General features: G+C 38.5%; 2 protein-coding genes across 4 annotated transcripts in view; both read left to right on the forward strand.

Annotated features, from left to right (window-relative positions):
- Nucleotides 1-6,805, forward strand: part of LOC107729533 (5-demethoxyubiquinone hydroxylase, mitochondrial-like) — a 10,387-nt gene extending 3,582 nt beyond the window's left edge. Inside the window, exons 4-7 of one of the 3 annotated variants that reach the window (XM_016540087.1) lie at nt 4,062-4,201; nt 5,097-5,165; nt 5,333-5,446; nt 5,573-6,805. In XM_016540087.1, the coding sequence (XP_016395573.1) occupies nt 4,062-4,201; nt 5,097-5,165; nt 5,333-5,410 (287 nt within the window). In that variant the 3' untranslated portion in view covers nt 5,411-5,446; nt 5,573-6,805. Of the gene's footprint in view, nt 1-4,061; nt 4,202-5,096; nt 5,166-5,332 lie in introns of all 3 variants that reach the window. The other 2 variants (XM_016540088.1, XM_016540085.1) reach the window with 2 other exon arrangements.
- Nucleotides 6,806-6,846: 41 nt separating this feature from the next.
- LOC107729564 (inositol 1,4,5-trisphosphate receptor-interacting protein-like 2) lies at nt 6,847-10,436 on the forward strand. The gene is made up of 3 exons (XM_016540129.1): nt 6,847-7,035; nt 8,316-8,352; nt 8,598-10,436. The coding sequence occupies exon 3, from the start codon at nt 8,712-8,714 to the stop codon at nt 10,398-10,400; it is 1,689 nt and encodes a 562-aa protein (XP_016395615.1). The 5' UTR covers nt 6,847-7,035; nt 8,316-8,352; nt 8,598-8,711; the 3' UTR covers nt 10,401-10,436.
- The last annotated feature ends 3,574 nt before the right edge of the window (nt 10,437-14,010 follow it).

Consider the following 14,010-nt stretch of genomic DNA (forward strand, 5'->3'; position numbering starts at 1 on the left):
CTTGTGATATTTCAGTTTTTCTTTTTTAATAAATCTGCAAAAATGTCAACAATTCTGTGTTTTTCTGTCAATATGGGGTGCTGTGTGTACATTAATGAGGAAAAAAAATTAACTTAAATGATTTTAGCAAATGGCTGCAATATAACAAAGAGTGAAAAATTTAAGGGGGTCTGAATACTTTCCGTACCCACTGTATATATATATAATGTGTATATGTATATTCATATATGTATATATATTTATATATATATATGTGTGTGTGTATATATATATATATATATATATATATATATTAGTTAGCTTAGTTAATTTTATACATGCATTATATATCTATGTATGTGTGTGTATAAAATTAACATTATATGCATTATAAAATAAATGTAAAAAATTTCCGTTTGTTTGTTTACAAGTACGTTGTATACAGTGGGTACGGAAAGTATTCAGACCCCCTTAAATTTTTCACTTTTTGTTATATTGCAGCCATTTGCTAAAATCATTTAAGTTAATTTTTTTTCCTCATTAATGTACACATAGCACCCCATATTGACAGAAAAACACAGATTTGTTGACATTTTTGCAGATTTATTCAAAAAGAAAAACTGAAATATCACATGGTCTTAAGTATTCAGACCCTTTGCTGTGACACTCATATATTTAACTCAGGTGCTGTCCATTTGTTCTGATCATCCTTGAGATGGTTCTACACCTTCATTTGAGTCCAGCTGTGTTTGATTATACTGATTGGACTTGATTAGGAAAGCCACACACCTGTCTATATAAGACCTTACAGCTCACAGTGCATGTCAGAGCAAATGAGAATCATGAGGTCAAAGGAATTGCCTGAAGAGCTCAGAGACAGAATTGTGGCAAGGCACAGATCTGGCCAAGGTTACAAAAAAATTTCTGTTGCACTTAAGGTTCCTAAGAGCACAGTGGCCTCCATAATCCTTAAATGGAAGACGTTTGGGACGACCAGAACCCTTCCTAGAGCTGGCCGTCCGGCCAAACTGAGCTATCGGGGGAGAAGAGCCTTGGTGAGAGAGGTAAAGAAGAACCCAAAGATCACTGTGGCTGAGCTCCAGAGATGCAGTCGGGGGATGGGAGAAAGTTGTAGAAAGTCAACCATCACTGCAGCCCTCCACCAGTTGGGGCTTTATGGCAGAGTGGCCCGACGGAAGCCTCTCCTCAGTTCAAGACACATGAAAGCCCGCATGGAGTTTGCTAAAAAACACCTGAAGGACTCCAAGATGGTGAGAAATAAGATTCTCTGGTCTGATGAGACCAAGATAGAACTTTTTGGCCTTAATTCTAAGCGGTATGTGTGGAGAAAACCAGGCACTGCTCATCACCTGTCCATTACAGTCCCAACAGTGAAGCATGGTGGTGGCAGCATCATGCTGTGGGGTTGTTTTTCAGCTGCAGGGACAGGACGACTGGTTGCAATTGAGGGAAAGATGAATGCGGCCAAGTACAGGGATATCCTGGACGAAAACCTTCTCCAGAGTGCTCAGGACCTCAGACTGGGCCGAAGGTTTACCTTCCAACAAGACAATGACCCTAAGCACACAGCTAAAATAACGAAGGAGTGGCTTCACAACAACTCTGTGACTGTTCTTGAATGGCCCAGCCAGAGCCCTGTCTTAAACCCAATTGAGCATCTCTGGCGAGACCTAAAAATGGCTGTCCACCAATGTTTACCATCCAACCTGACAGAACTGGAGTGGATCTGCAAGGAGGAATGGCAGAGGATCCCCAAATCCAGTTGTGAAAAACTTGTTGCATCTTTCCCAAAAAGACTCGTGGCTGTATTAGATCAAAAGGGTGCTTCTACTAAATACTGAGCAAAGGGTCTGAATACTTAGGACCATGTGATATTTCAGTTTTTCTTTTTTAATAAATCTGCAAAAATGTCAACAATTCTGTGTTTTTCTGTCAATATGGGGTGCTGTGTGTACATTAATGAGGAAAAAAAATTTACTTAAATGATTTTAGCAAATGGCTGCAATATAACAAAGAGTGAAAAATTTAAGGGGGTCTGAATACTTTCCGTACCCATTGTATATATATATGTATGTTTGTGTGTGTGTGTGTGTGTGTTCAGTTGTTCAGTTATTTCACTTTAATTGCATAGAAAAGGACCTTTAGTGTAAAATTACTGAATCTAAACATAGGAGCCTGATAAAAATGCTCATTTTGCATGAAAATTTCAGACGGCACTTAGAGGCTTTTGCATATATATATATATATATTATTAGGGCTGTCAGTTTAACATGTTAACTTTAGTTATGAAAAATAACGTGATTAAAATATTTTAATGCAGTTAACGCACTGGCCCCGCCCCCAGACCTGTACGTCATCTTACATTTCATACAGTTGACAAATATGATGCAAGGCAATAACTTAATAAATGCAATTATGGCCTAAAATTCAAGATATTGGGGCAAAAATGCTCCTGTATGAGTTTTTGTCTCATATTTATATCATGATAAGCGATATCACACAAGCAGCAAGAGCAATATTACACGAGTGCTGTTTATGTCCGAATACCACGAGTGCAAATGTGATTTTACACAACGGTTCAGTAAATAATAAGTTAATATTGTGTTCTTTTTTTAAACACAATATTGTCTGTTTTTGCTCCGTTTTGCCAACAAAAATATTACTTTAAAAAGCCACAGCAGAACTGTTGTGCGTCTCCGAGCAACACAGCTGTGTTTAGTTTCTGAATGAATCAGCGTTTTGAACGAATCGTGTAAATCAATGATTCAAAGACCCATTCATAGAGAGAGCCGTTTACCTCATTCCTGAATGAATCAGCCGTTTGAACGAATCGAATGAAAGACTCATAAAGGCGTTTACCGCCACCTGCTGGCAGTTTTAGTTTCTTATTTAGAGTATTGTTTCATTAAAAAAATAAAAGATAGGGAAAAAATCTTTAAAGGAATAGTTCACCCCAAAAAAAACTTTAATTATCCCATCAGTTACTCAAACCTGAATGACTTACTTTCTTTTGTGGAGCATAAAAGAAGGTATTTTGAGGTATTCTGTTGGTAACAAAGCTGTTTTGGTTACCAATGACTTCCACTGCAACGAAAATAAAAACAGATGTTGCTCTTCTTTTATGTTTCATAGTTTGTTGAATAAAATAAAATGTTCCTTTCTAAAGCTACAATTTATAATGTCTACTTAATTCTTTCTCATTTAACACAAAAATAGCGTTAAATTATCTTTTTGGGGTATTTTCACAGCCAACTGTAATTTGAGATTAATTAGATTAATTAATCGACACATGTAATTAATTAGATTAAACATTTTAATCGACTGACAGCCCTAATGTATATATAATGTTTCTCAAGAATACAGGAGAATGCAGAAAAAAAACATATGGGCTGTATAAAGTTCCCCTTGTTATAGAAAACCTGTAAATAGGGTAGAAAAATACTAATTTTAAAGCATGGAAAAGTTATAGAAATTAAAGGAGTAGTTCACCCAAAACAAAATGTATTCACCCTGAGGCCATCCAAGATGTGTTTGTTTCTTCATCTGAACAGATTTTAAGAAATTTAGCATTAAATCACTTGCTCACTTGTCCAAACAAAACATCTTAATGATGGATTGGTTTCCCACAAACATGCAGCACTGCAGTGGAGTCGTGTGGATTTCTTGTGAATTATTGTGATGCTTTTATTAGCTTTTTGGACTCTCATTCTTACGGCACCCATTCACTGCAAAGGATGCATTAGTGAGCAAGTGATATAATGCTAAATTTATCCAAATGGATTTCTATTCCTTTACTATCCCTTTAATAAAATGCTTAACTGAAATTGCTCCTGTGGAGGTGGAGTCTCTATGCATTGATTTTTTTAAATTCTTCTTCATTCCGTGAATAAAAATCACAGACAACTGGAAAAGTCATGGAAAATCATTGGCCAAACGATGTGAAACTCCAGTGTCTACTTGGGTTATTTGTAACTAAAAAGAGTCTTTATTGAATTTAGAATAAAATATAGCATATCTGAAAGTTACACGTCTGGTGTGTGAAACGTCTGTTTTTTGGACAGGCGCTGGCTCTGCTCTCTTGGGAAAGGAAGGGGCGATGGCCTGCACTGTGGCTGTAGAGGAGAGTATCTCAGAGCACTACAACAGTCAGATCAGAACTCTAATGGAGATAGATCCTGAGAAGTACAGCGAACTGCTGCAGGTGTGTACACAAGCCTTAAATGGCGGACTTCAAACTTCACACACAAAGAAACTGTAGAATTATTATGAGACCTTATGTATTAGAAGATTTAAACTTGAATTGCTTCTTTAATATCACAAAAATATTGCAAGTTCTTCTTTTCACTCATGCAGATTATGTAATTCATGTTAATATTAATGTTACTCGCTAAAAAATTTTTTTTTTTTTTTTTTCAGCTGATTAAAGAATTTTTTCTCAAGAATACAGGAGAATGCAGAAAAAAAACATATGGGCTGTATAAAGTTCCCCTTGTTATAGAAAACCTGTAAATAGGGTAGAAAAATACTAATTTTAAAGCATGGAAAAGTTATAGAAATTAAAGGAGTAGTTCACCCAAAACAAAATGTATTCACCCTGAGGCCATCCAAGATGTGTTTGTTTCTTCATCTGAACAGATTTTAAGAAATTTAGCATTAAATCACTTGCTCACTTGTCCAAACAAAACATCTTAATGATGGATTGGTTTCCCACAAACATGCAGCACTGCAGTGGAGTCGTGTGGATTTCTTGTGAATTATTGTGATGCTTTTATTAGCTTTTTGGACTCTCATTCTTACGGCACCCATTCACTGCAAAGGATGCATTAGTGAGCAAGTGATATAATGCTAAATTTATCCAAATGGATTTCTATTCCTTTACTATCCCTTTAATAAAATGCTTAACTGAAATTGCTCCTGTGGAGGTGGAGTCTCTATGCATTGATTTTTTTAAATTCTTCTTCATTCCGTGAATAAAAATCACAGACAACTGGAAAAGTCATGGAAAATCATTGGCCAAACGATGTGAAACTCCAGTGTCTACTTGGGTTATTTGTAACTAAAAAGAGTCTTTATTGAATTTTTTTTTTTTTTGTCAGCTGATTAAAGAATTTCGGGATGATGAAATGGAGCACCATGACACTGGACTGGAGCATGATGCTGAATCCGTAAGTCTGAATTATTGCCATGACAGAATGTCTTGCATGAACTACAATATTAAGATCCAAATCTTCAATAACAGTAATCATTTAAATACTTGTTTTTCAAGAGCCACAGAGATGTTTTTGCTCTGCCATTTTATGTTTTTCTGACACATGATGCATCTTTATTGCAGGTGCCTGGATACCAGCTGATGAAAGCAATCATACAGGCGGGCTGCAAAGCTGCAATATGTGTCTCAGAACGTCTCTAAATATTTTCAGAGTATTTAAAAGAGTTACCCGAATATCTTGTAAATATGGATCTTTGAAGTGTTAAAAATATTTTCTACTGCACCAGCTTAATTTGCAGATGCAACTATAAGCAAGCCATTTTGGGTAAATTTCTCCGAAATGTGTAAACACTGTGGTTCTATCAAAGTATTTCTCTGTTTGTTTGAGCATCCCATCCTGCCCAACACAGTAATATAGACTCAGCCAATGTTTAGGCTGGGACGTTTTCTTTGTGTGACCAGTAGGAGGAATATTTAGAAAGCCTGTTTTTAAAAATTTATTTTTTACAGTTTCAATGTAGTGGCACTAGTGTTGTAGAAATTACATATTTCATCTGTAATGACATGTTCCTCACAGCAGTATAAATATATATTTAAAATCTATTTATTGCGATTTTATACATGGCCAAAGTGTTTGTCTCATTCTGTAAGGTATATTCAAGAATAATATACTGTAACTTTTTATCAATCACAGTTGTGTTGCTATTAAAGTCATGTGTCTTTACAGGATGTGTGTTTGCTAAGACAACTTTGAACACAAGAGGGCAGTCTTTGCCTGTTAGGTAAAAGGTAATGTGCAGCCACCAACACAACAGGGCGGTCTGGACTCAACTGTTGAAATTATTTTTGGAGACCACACACATATTATATAATATGCTATAAACATGCTCATTTGTTATCTTAGTATACGCATATACTGTGACACATTTGCATTGAGTATTAGGGGAAGTTATCACACAGGTAGCTATGAAAACATGTAGCATAATCTGTGTAGCAGAGACGTGGGAAACAGCTGTAACCATCTCCCTGTGCTTCCCATGACTTAATCTATGAGGGCATGAAGTCATCCTGGACAGTCCACAGAGAGTGTGAGACCCTGGTTTTCAGTTCTAGTGTCTTGAGAGTTTTTACAGTATGTTGCCAATTGGTGAATTTGATTTGATAAGAAGAGAGCAGGCCATTAGAAATGCACAAATTATGCTCCAGGCCCCTTCCTTCACTTTGTCTAGAGTCTTCTATGTTGACTGTACTGGATAAAAGTTCTTGAGAGGCCCGTTTAGTTTGGCAGGTTCTGTTAGGGGGCAGAGCTACTGTATGCTCGCATTCAGAGAGAAGGCGGCTGATGCAATCCCAGTGTAAATACAAATATTCCTCAGCTTTCAGTGTACCATCAACTGTGACCACATTTTGTGAGGTTTTCAACTGCCCACTAGCCACAGGCTGCCTCTCGCCCCTACTGCCTTTCTCTCCTACTTTTAAAGGTTTTTATTTCTAAACATATCCCCCCATATATTTGCATTGCTTAATGGCTTAATGTGGTGCAGAAGCTGCCATACAAACTTTTGTTCTCGTGATGTGTCAGAGGAAGCTGACCCATCTGGAAACACTGCACGAGTTGCTAATTTTCAGTTGTTGTAAACTTAGCATAGCTCACTACAAACAAGTTTTGACAGTGTGTGTCTTGTGCTCAAAAGCTTATGCACAGACTTAGTGTTATGAATCATGTAATTGTGTAAATCTATTTCTCAGAGCTTGTTTCCCTCAGGACACAGATGCTAACCACAAGGCATTCTTTTAAAAGGCAGAGAGCTGCATTCAACTCAATGGTAAATGCATATCATCAGTGCATTTATCTGCTGTTACCCTTCAGGCAGCTTGATATTTTTAGAGGTGGCCACACCGATCAAAATAGAACAAGGGGTTTGATAAGAAGGTACATGGCAGAAAAGCAGCAGTAATTGCCTCCTGTCTGTTGCCTTTTTAAGTTCCCTGTCATGAACATCACTTCCTTCCTCAGTCATCTGCTTAGTCCCAACAGACCAGTTATGTTGTTATCTAAACTGTTCTGTCAGCCATGTTTAGCGAGCTGTCTCTGTGTTTATCCTCTGACGGGTCATACAGGTTTGTGTGACTTAGCCAGGTGCCGCTATGTTCTGCGTCTATGAGTGTCCTTACTTGATGCATTACTTCCATGGCCATGGGCAGTGTTTGTTTTAAAAAAAAATCAGAAGATCTTGGTAGGAACATGTGCATGGCAGAAAAGGTGTGGTTTTCTGTTTGTGGCCACCTCAGTGTGTCAGAATCAGAATCAGAATCAGAATTAGCTTTATTCGCCAGGTGTGTGCAAACACACGAGGAAGTTGTTGTGGGGTTTTTTTAAGGTGCTCCTGGTACATACATACATGCATACATACATACATATCTGACATGAGAACAGAAAAAAACAAAACAAAACAAAACAAACATTTAAATAGTAAAAACTTAACAATAAATAATGTGTATGAATCTGGAACAGTAGATTTATGTACAGATTTGTGCATTATTTACTCTCAGAATCAGAGCATCACAGAGTGTCTGATATGAAGTACGTATACTGTCTGTCTATTTGCCTAAATTCAAATTCTGTACACAGTACACAGGACTTTATGCATTTGGGGTAGTGTGATTAGGGCAGTGAATTGTATTTGACTAAGCTTTGAATAAGCCATTCTAAAACCTTATGTCCATAAAGCAAGATAATATTAAAAGGCTTATGTCCTTACAGCAGTATAAAACCATTTTGTGGACTGAATGAGAGTGATGACAATGCATACTTGTTCAGCATCACAGTGTCAGGGGTGACCGGGGGAGGGCTCACGCTGAGGTTAGGGGTCATTAACGGATCAACAAAGATACAAATTTCTTACTGTGACACTCCCTTCACAGAGAGCTGTGTGAAATACTTTGTGTGTGTTTACAGTGTTTCTGTAATCTTTCTCAGTGATCTTCTGTGTTTATAGGGGCCACACCCCTGCTGACATCATTTTCTATGATTTATTCCTAACATTTTCTTAAAGGAGTTGTGTGATGCTATTACTGTAAAACAATTTCCTTTTGTGTTCCTCAGAAAAAAGGAACTCATTCAGATTTGGAACCACATGAAGGTGAGTTTTTGGATGAACTGTCCTTTAAGTATTGCACCGTTTACTATTAACATTTGAAATGTTTATCATGTGGGTGGTTTTTCAATCCATGTATGTATTTAGAAGTAATCATGCTGTCTAAATCTCTAAGATAAGGGCCCATTCTGTCAGTAAGCACTTCCCATTTTGAGGTCTGTTTCTTTAAGAGAAGAGGGAGGAGGAGTGTGGACAGGCTCTGAGTTTTGAACGCCTCTTTTTTCAAACAGAAATTCCTCTCTCAAGAGTTTGGCATTTCCTCTGAGCTCACACACTGAGAGCCCGCTCTCCTGTTTCACACAGTGCTCACTTGCGACAAAAGCGGGGATTTTCAAACATCCTGAATGAGAGGAATCCTCTTGCCCTCGGCACACGCCGCATCTGCAAAGAAACTTCACAGGGTGAACTTCCCCCTACACAACAGTTTTTGCTCGAGAGGACGGAAAGAACATCAGCTTGGTCTTGTTTTCAGCATCTGGGCGAGTGGTTCAACATGGGCTAGCCCCAACTTTTCCCATAGAGCTGGAGTGGACTGGAAGAGAACAAGGAGGAGGAGGATGAGCGTTTACACTCTCAACCTCAGGTTGTTCTGGCCGCTGGTCACTTGCGTCCTCACTGCTCTGCTGCTATTGCACCAGTACATCTTCAGAGGAGCCGAGGACCAAGGGAATGACTGCGCTGACCAGGGACCTGGAGCTGTCACGCTCTTCAAGTACATCCTAGCTTTAATCTTATGTTACTTCTTCATAAAGTACTGCTCAGCTCAACCTGGCACTGCTAGGAGGGGCTTCCACAAAGTCCCGGAGGTCCACGGAAAATCAGGAGTCTCCAAGAGAGAGCTACTGGACGATCACTACGAGAGGCATGTGCGTCTTTCTCCACATGTGCTGGGCCACAGCAAAGCCCATGTTGCCAAGCTGGTGAGTGAACTTGTCAGAGTAGGTCGCACCGATGTCCCGCCAGAGTCTTCTCTGGCCTTCCGCGGTGACTTCATCCAAATCGGCAGCTCCTATGAGGAGCACAAGGTGGGCTCACCTGACTGCTTTGATATCCTCGTGCCTCTGAGGGCACCTCGTGGGCTAAAACTGGAGGCTGGTGTTTGCACTGACAAACCTGGGGGGCCACCGCTTTGCACACTAAATACACCTCGCAAGGCGGAGTGGACACGCCGTCACAAGGCCTTCGTGGACACGTTCATGCACTTGCACAACGCTCAAAGGGTCTACAGGATGAGCCCAGATTCCGTCCAGCGCTGGTTTTACACAGCCACCCAGCGCTGCCTCGCTGCCATCCGTTACCCATTTGAGCAGCGCTGCTCCCTCAGCCTGTCTCTCAGTGAGGAGCAGCAGGTGCTTCTCCGCCTGACCCCTCGCTCCGATTACGTCTGCTGCCACATCTCCATGGGCATTCGTCTGATCCCAGCCTTTCCTCTCGGCGATGGTGCCTTCTTGGTAGCATCCCAGCAGGGTCAGCAAGGAGAAGCCCTTTGGACGGTGTATTTTCCCAGACAGGAGCAGAGACTGCTGGCTTGGCTAAAAGGTAGACTGCCCCCCAACTCTTGTCACCTGAAGTGCCTTCAGCTCCTTAAAGAGGTTCGTAACCTCAGTGGGGAGACTCTGGACCAGCAGTCTGGAGCTGAGTGGGGAGGAGTGCTCTCGTCCTATGCTTTGAAGACCGCTTGGCTTCGTCTGCTGCTCAGTACACCCCCTGAATCCTGGGACGAGTGCAACCTTGTGGACCGGCTGGATGATCTTCTTCGCAGTCTGAGGGAGAGCCTACAGTCTCGGGCTCTCTGCCATTTACTCCTCGGAGGAGTTAATGGGTTTCTGCCAGACTCTGTCGTTCTGCCCAAACTTGTAAAGGAGACGGTACCCCCCAACCTGTGGGCAGAATTCAGTGACGTCACCCTCGATATGGTCTCCGCCCGACTGGCCTACTCCTGGAACCACCTCCCTCGCCTAATTCGCCTTGGGCGACCGCAGAGGACCAGCCTTGGCAGAGGTGTCCGCTGCAAATATATTGATGCAGAGTAAAGGTCAACTATAAATGGTATTGCTTGATTTCAGTAACTGAAATCTTTTTATGCATCTGACTTTTCAAAATTAAATTAACTTAAGTTGGGGATTTTATCCCCCAAAGGTAGCAGTCAAAGACAAAAATGTAAATAGTAGTACTCAGTAGGTACAGCAATACTTTTTATCAAATCAGTCTTTGTACTGTATAAATCAGTAACTATAATTGTAGGACGTACTTTAAAAAGCAAGGTCGTTCGAATTTCAGTTCATGATGATTTTCTACTCATGCAAATTTATTTCTAGAGAATCTGATATGTCAAAACTTTCTGTTTAAAAGAACAGTAACTCTTTTATACATTTAGCTCACTCCAGGCGTAAGTTTGGAGATAAAACTTGGAGACTTGTGTTGACTCAGGGTGACCATGATGTCACGGTTCTAGGGTAGTGAGCAGTCAAAACAGCATAAACACAAGTTTTTCCACACCCACACAGTATTAGTAATGCCAGCCTAAACAGATGAGCATCCTGTTTTGCAGGGAAGAACTGCAGTGTGACCACTGTAAAAATATCTTGTGCAGAGACATTTTGATCAAGCAATGTAAAATTGATAGCCTGATCATTGCAAAATGCCTTACTGACCCAAATATATCCTTTATTTTGAACAAATAAATGAGTAATGTTGTTTCATAACTGTAGCAATGTCAGTATTGCTTAATTGATTGCATTAAGCATTCCATCAATGAGTGAAATCATAATTGGTGCTCTAGTTCACCTCAGTCCATTACCTTAATTGGCCCTATAAGGATAAGGCACTGATGGCATGCCCTTTGCTTCACTTCATCTGACTTGTCTACAGGGACCCCAACATGCGTGCACATGATCTTCTCTCTCAGAGACATGCCACTACAGGCTGTCACTATGGAGACACGCTACCTCAGCCCAGGGTCATTTATTCATGCTGTAGCTTTAGTTTTAATGGCTGATTGCATAGCATTTACTTTCACAAAGGAAGCAGAGATCTATATTGATTTCTTGCAGGTACTGAGTGCCACAGGGTTAGTTTGTTAATCCCTTCCTGTTTATACCTCATCCATCAACCTGTTCTTGTTCATGGTCATGTATGTCAGACATATCTTAGTTTCATCAACTTCAGAGGGAAAAGATTGTGGTACCAAAGCAAAAGTCTTTGAGGCTTATTTTTGTCTGTTGCCTGAAAGCAGAACAGAAAATGAAATAAGGAAATGAAACGGGGCACAATCTGAAAGCAATGCTTAAATGTGGTCCAAAACAAGCGATATAAAATACAGAGTAACTAATGTTGAATGTATTTGTATATTAATGTATAAGTCATTTAATATGTATATTTGGTACTGTATGTGAATGTAAGTTGATTGAAAAGCACATTGTACTTGATGTACATAATAGAGAAAAACAATCTGTATATATATATATATATATAGTAGATATAATTTATACATGTGTTTTAATACATGAATTGAAATAAATATCTATATTTTGGACTGCACAGTTTTGTTGAATATTTGCTTATTGTAACACCTGCAATTATTTTTGTCAGAGACAATAGAATATGGAAACAGAACCAAAAGCCTGCACATGTCATGTCAGCAATTTATCATTTTATTTGCCATATATTTTTCTATAAACAGGTGGTGTGATTGTCTTCATTTAAAAGAAATATACATGCTTCAGGTAGCTACACAATATCTCTTCTAAAAAAAAAAATCCATGTTTAGATGACCTACTTTTTCTCAGTGCAGTCTATACATTTGTCACATGACACAGTTCAACTTGCTCTATTTAAATGTTTTATTTTTCATAATACTAAACATTTTTTTCCCACTCAGACACAGTGACAGTAATTATCTTCTGTATAGTCTTGTTTGTCAGTGTTTATTCTCAATTGAGTGTTATGTTTAGAGCAATGTGGCTCATTGTAAATTATAGTGTGGCATTAAGCTGGTGCTCTCTAACATAAGGACATAATCTCATCCTTTCTAATTATCATTTAATTTATGCATTTGCTTACAGAATTTGATTTGTTGGCAAAGCAGATCACAGCTGTAGTCATGGACGCATGATTGGGTGCCACAAGAGGTCAGTATGTGTTTGGGGCACAAGTAATATGGGATAAAAATATCATAATTCTGCTTTTTAAACAATCTCACAGTATGCAAGTTTAAATGCTTTGTATTTTTATAGTGTCTGGCTCCCTCTGATAATGATTTCAAATGTGACAGATGTCTTGGGTGTAGGTGGGCCATACACATTCTCAATGAACCCAGTCATTTGGAACTTAGAGTGGATATATTGCACCTACATTTTTACCCAACATTTCTGTAATCATTTACCTCATATGCTTCATGTTCAACCTGAACGCTCAAATGACTTACAATAGAGGGATATTAGCAATTCATCACAGATCCAACAATATACCTGCGTCTGTGAAGCTCCAAAATAGACCCCAAAAAAAGGCATCATAAAAGTTAATGCAACTATCTTCCAAGCTTTCTGAAGTCAAATGATAGCTGTGGAACAGACTGAAAATTACGTCATGAATTGAAATCTTGCTTGCCGGCTTTGGTCACCATCCATTTTAATTGTACAGAAAAGAGTAGCTTGGACATTTTACTATACACACACAGCACTGTAACTCTTTTGTGGAAGTCATATGGGTCAAAAGACAAGACGCAAATGACAGAATTATCATATTTAGGTGAACTATGTCTTTAAAACTGAAAGATGCCTGATATGGCAGCAGAGGTCACTGTAAGTCTATGTTTGATTTTTATCAGACAAGCCTTTCAACAGGTTCTCAAGAACAGAAACAAATAAAACGCCTGAATTCACACAATCTCTCATACTAAGTATAGTTCAAATCTATTAACATATTTACTTACATATTGCTCTAGATTTACTGATATAAAAATGACACTTCAGCTTCATTTGAAGTAGGCCTACTACTGGTGCGCAATGTGTATTTCTTAATATTAAGCCTAAAATGTGTTTTAATGTCACTTGATGAGGATTGTATGATCCTATACTTGCAATAGTTCCACTTTAGCACAATCAGATATACTTCAGTATATCTTTAGTTGGACTTCAGCACAATTAAAGTGCATTAAGTACAAAATTAGTTGTTCCAATTTAGCAGACTTTAAGTATACCAGTTTAGTATACCAAAAATTATGGGGTATTTTTATTTACCAGTAGTACATAAACATTTATTTGTAGTATACTTAGCATGAAATAAATGTATTTCAAATACATTATAGTAAATTTATTTTTCACTAGGGACTGTTTACAGTACACCCAGTGTTCCTTCCTCTTCTATTTAAACATCTTACTTTTTTCCTTGCCCATGTTACTTTTTGGCTTCTTGCTAGTTAGTTTGTAAAAAAAAAAATAATAATTAATAATAGTTTATTCCTTACACATTTATTTTTGTACAAAATGTATGATTTTTTTTTTTAAAGAAGTCTCTTTTGCTCACAGAGGCTGCATTTATTTGATCATAAATGAGTAAAACCAGTAGCATTGTGAAATATTAGTACAATTTCAAAGAACTGTTTCTATTTGAATATATTTTTAAATGGTAATTTATTCCTGT

The sequence above is a fragment of the Sinocyclocheilus rhinocerous genome, unplaced genomic scaffold, assembly GCF_001515625.1.
Source record: "Sinocyclocheilus rhinocerous isolate Xijiao unplaced genomic scaffold, SAMN03320098_v1.1 scaffold697, whole genome shotgun sequence".
NCBI lineage: Eukaryota > Metazoa > Chordata > Actinopteri > Cypriniformes > Cyprinidae > Sinocyclocheilus > Sinocyclocheilus rhinocerous.

Coding starts and splice junctions, on each gene's coding strand:
- LOC107729564 (XM_016540129.1), top strand. CDS start 8,712: ATGAGAGGAATCCTCTTGCCCTCGGCACACGCCGCATCTGCAAAGAAA.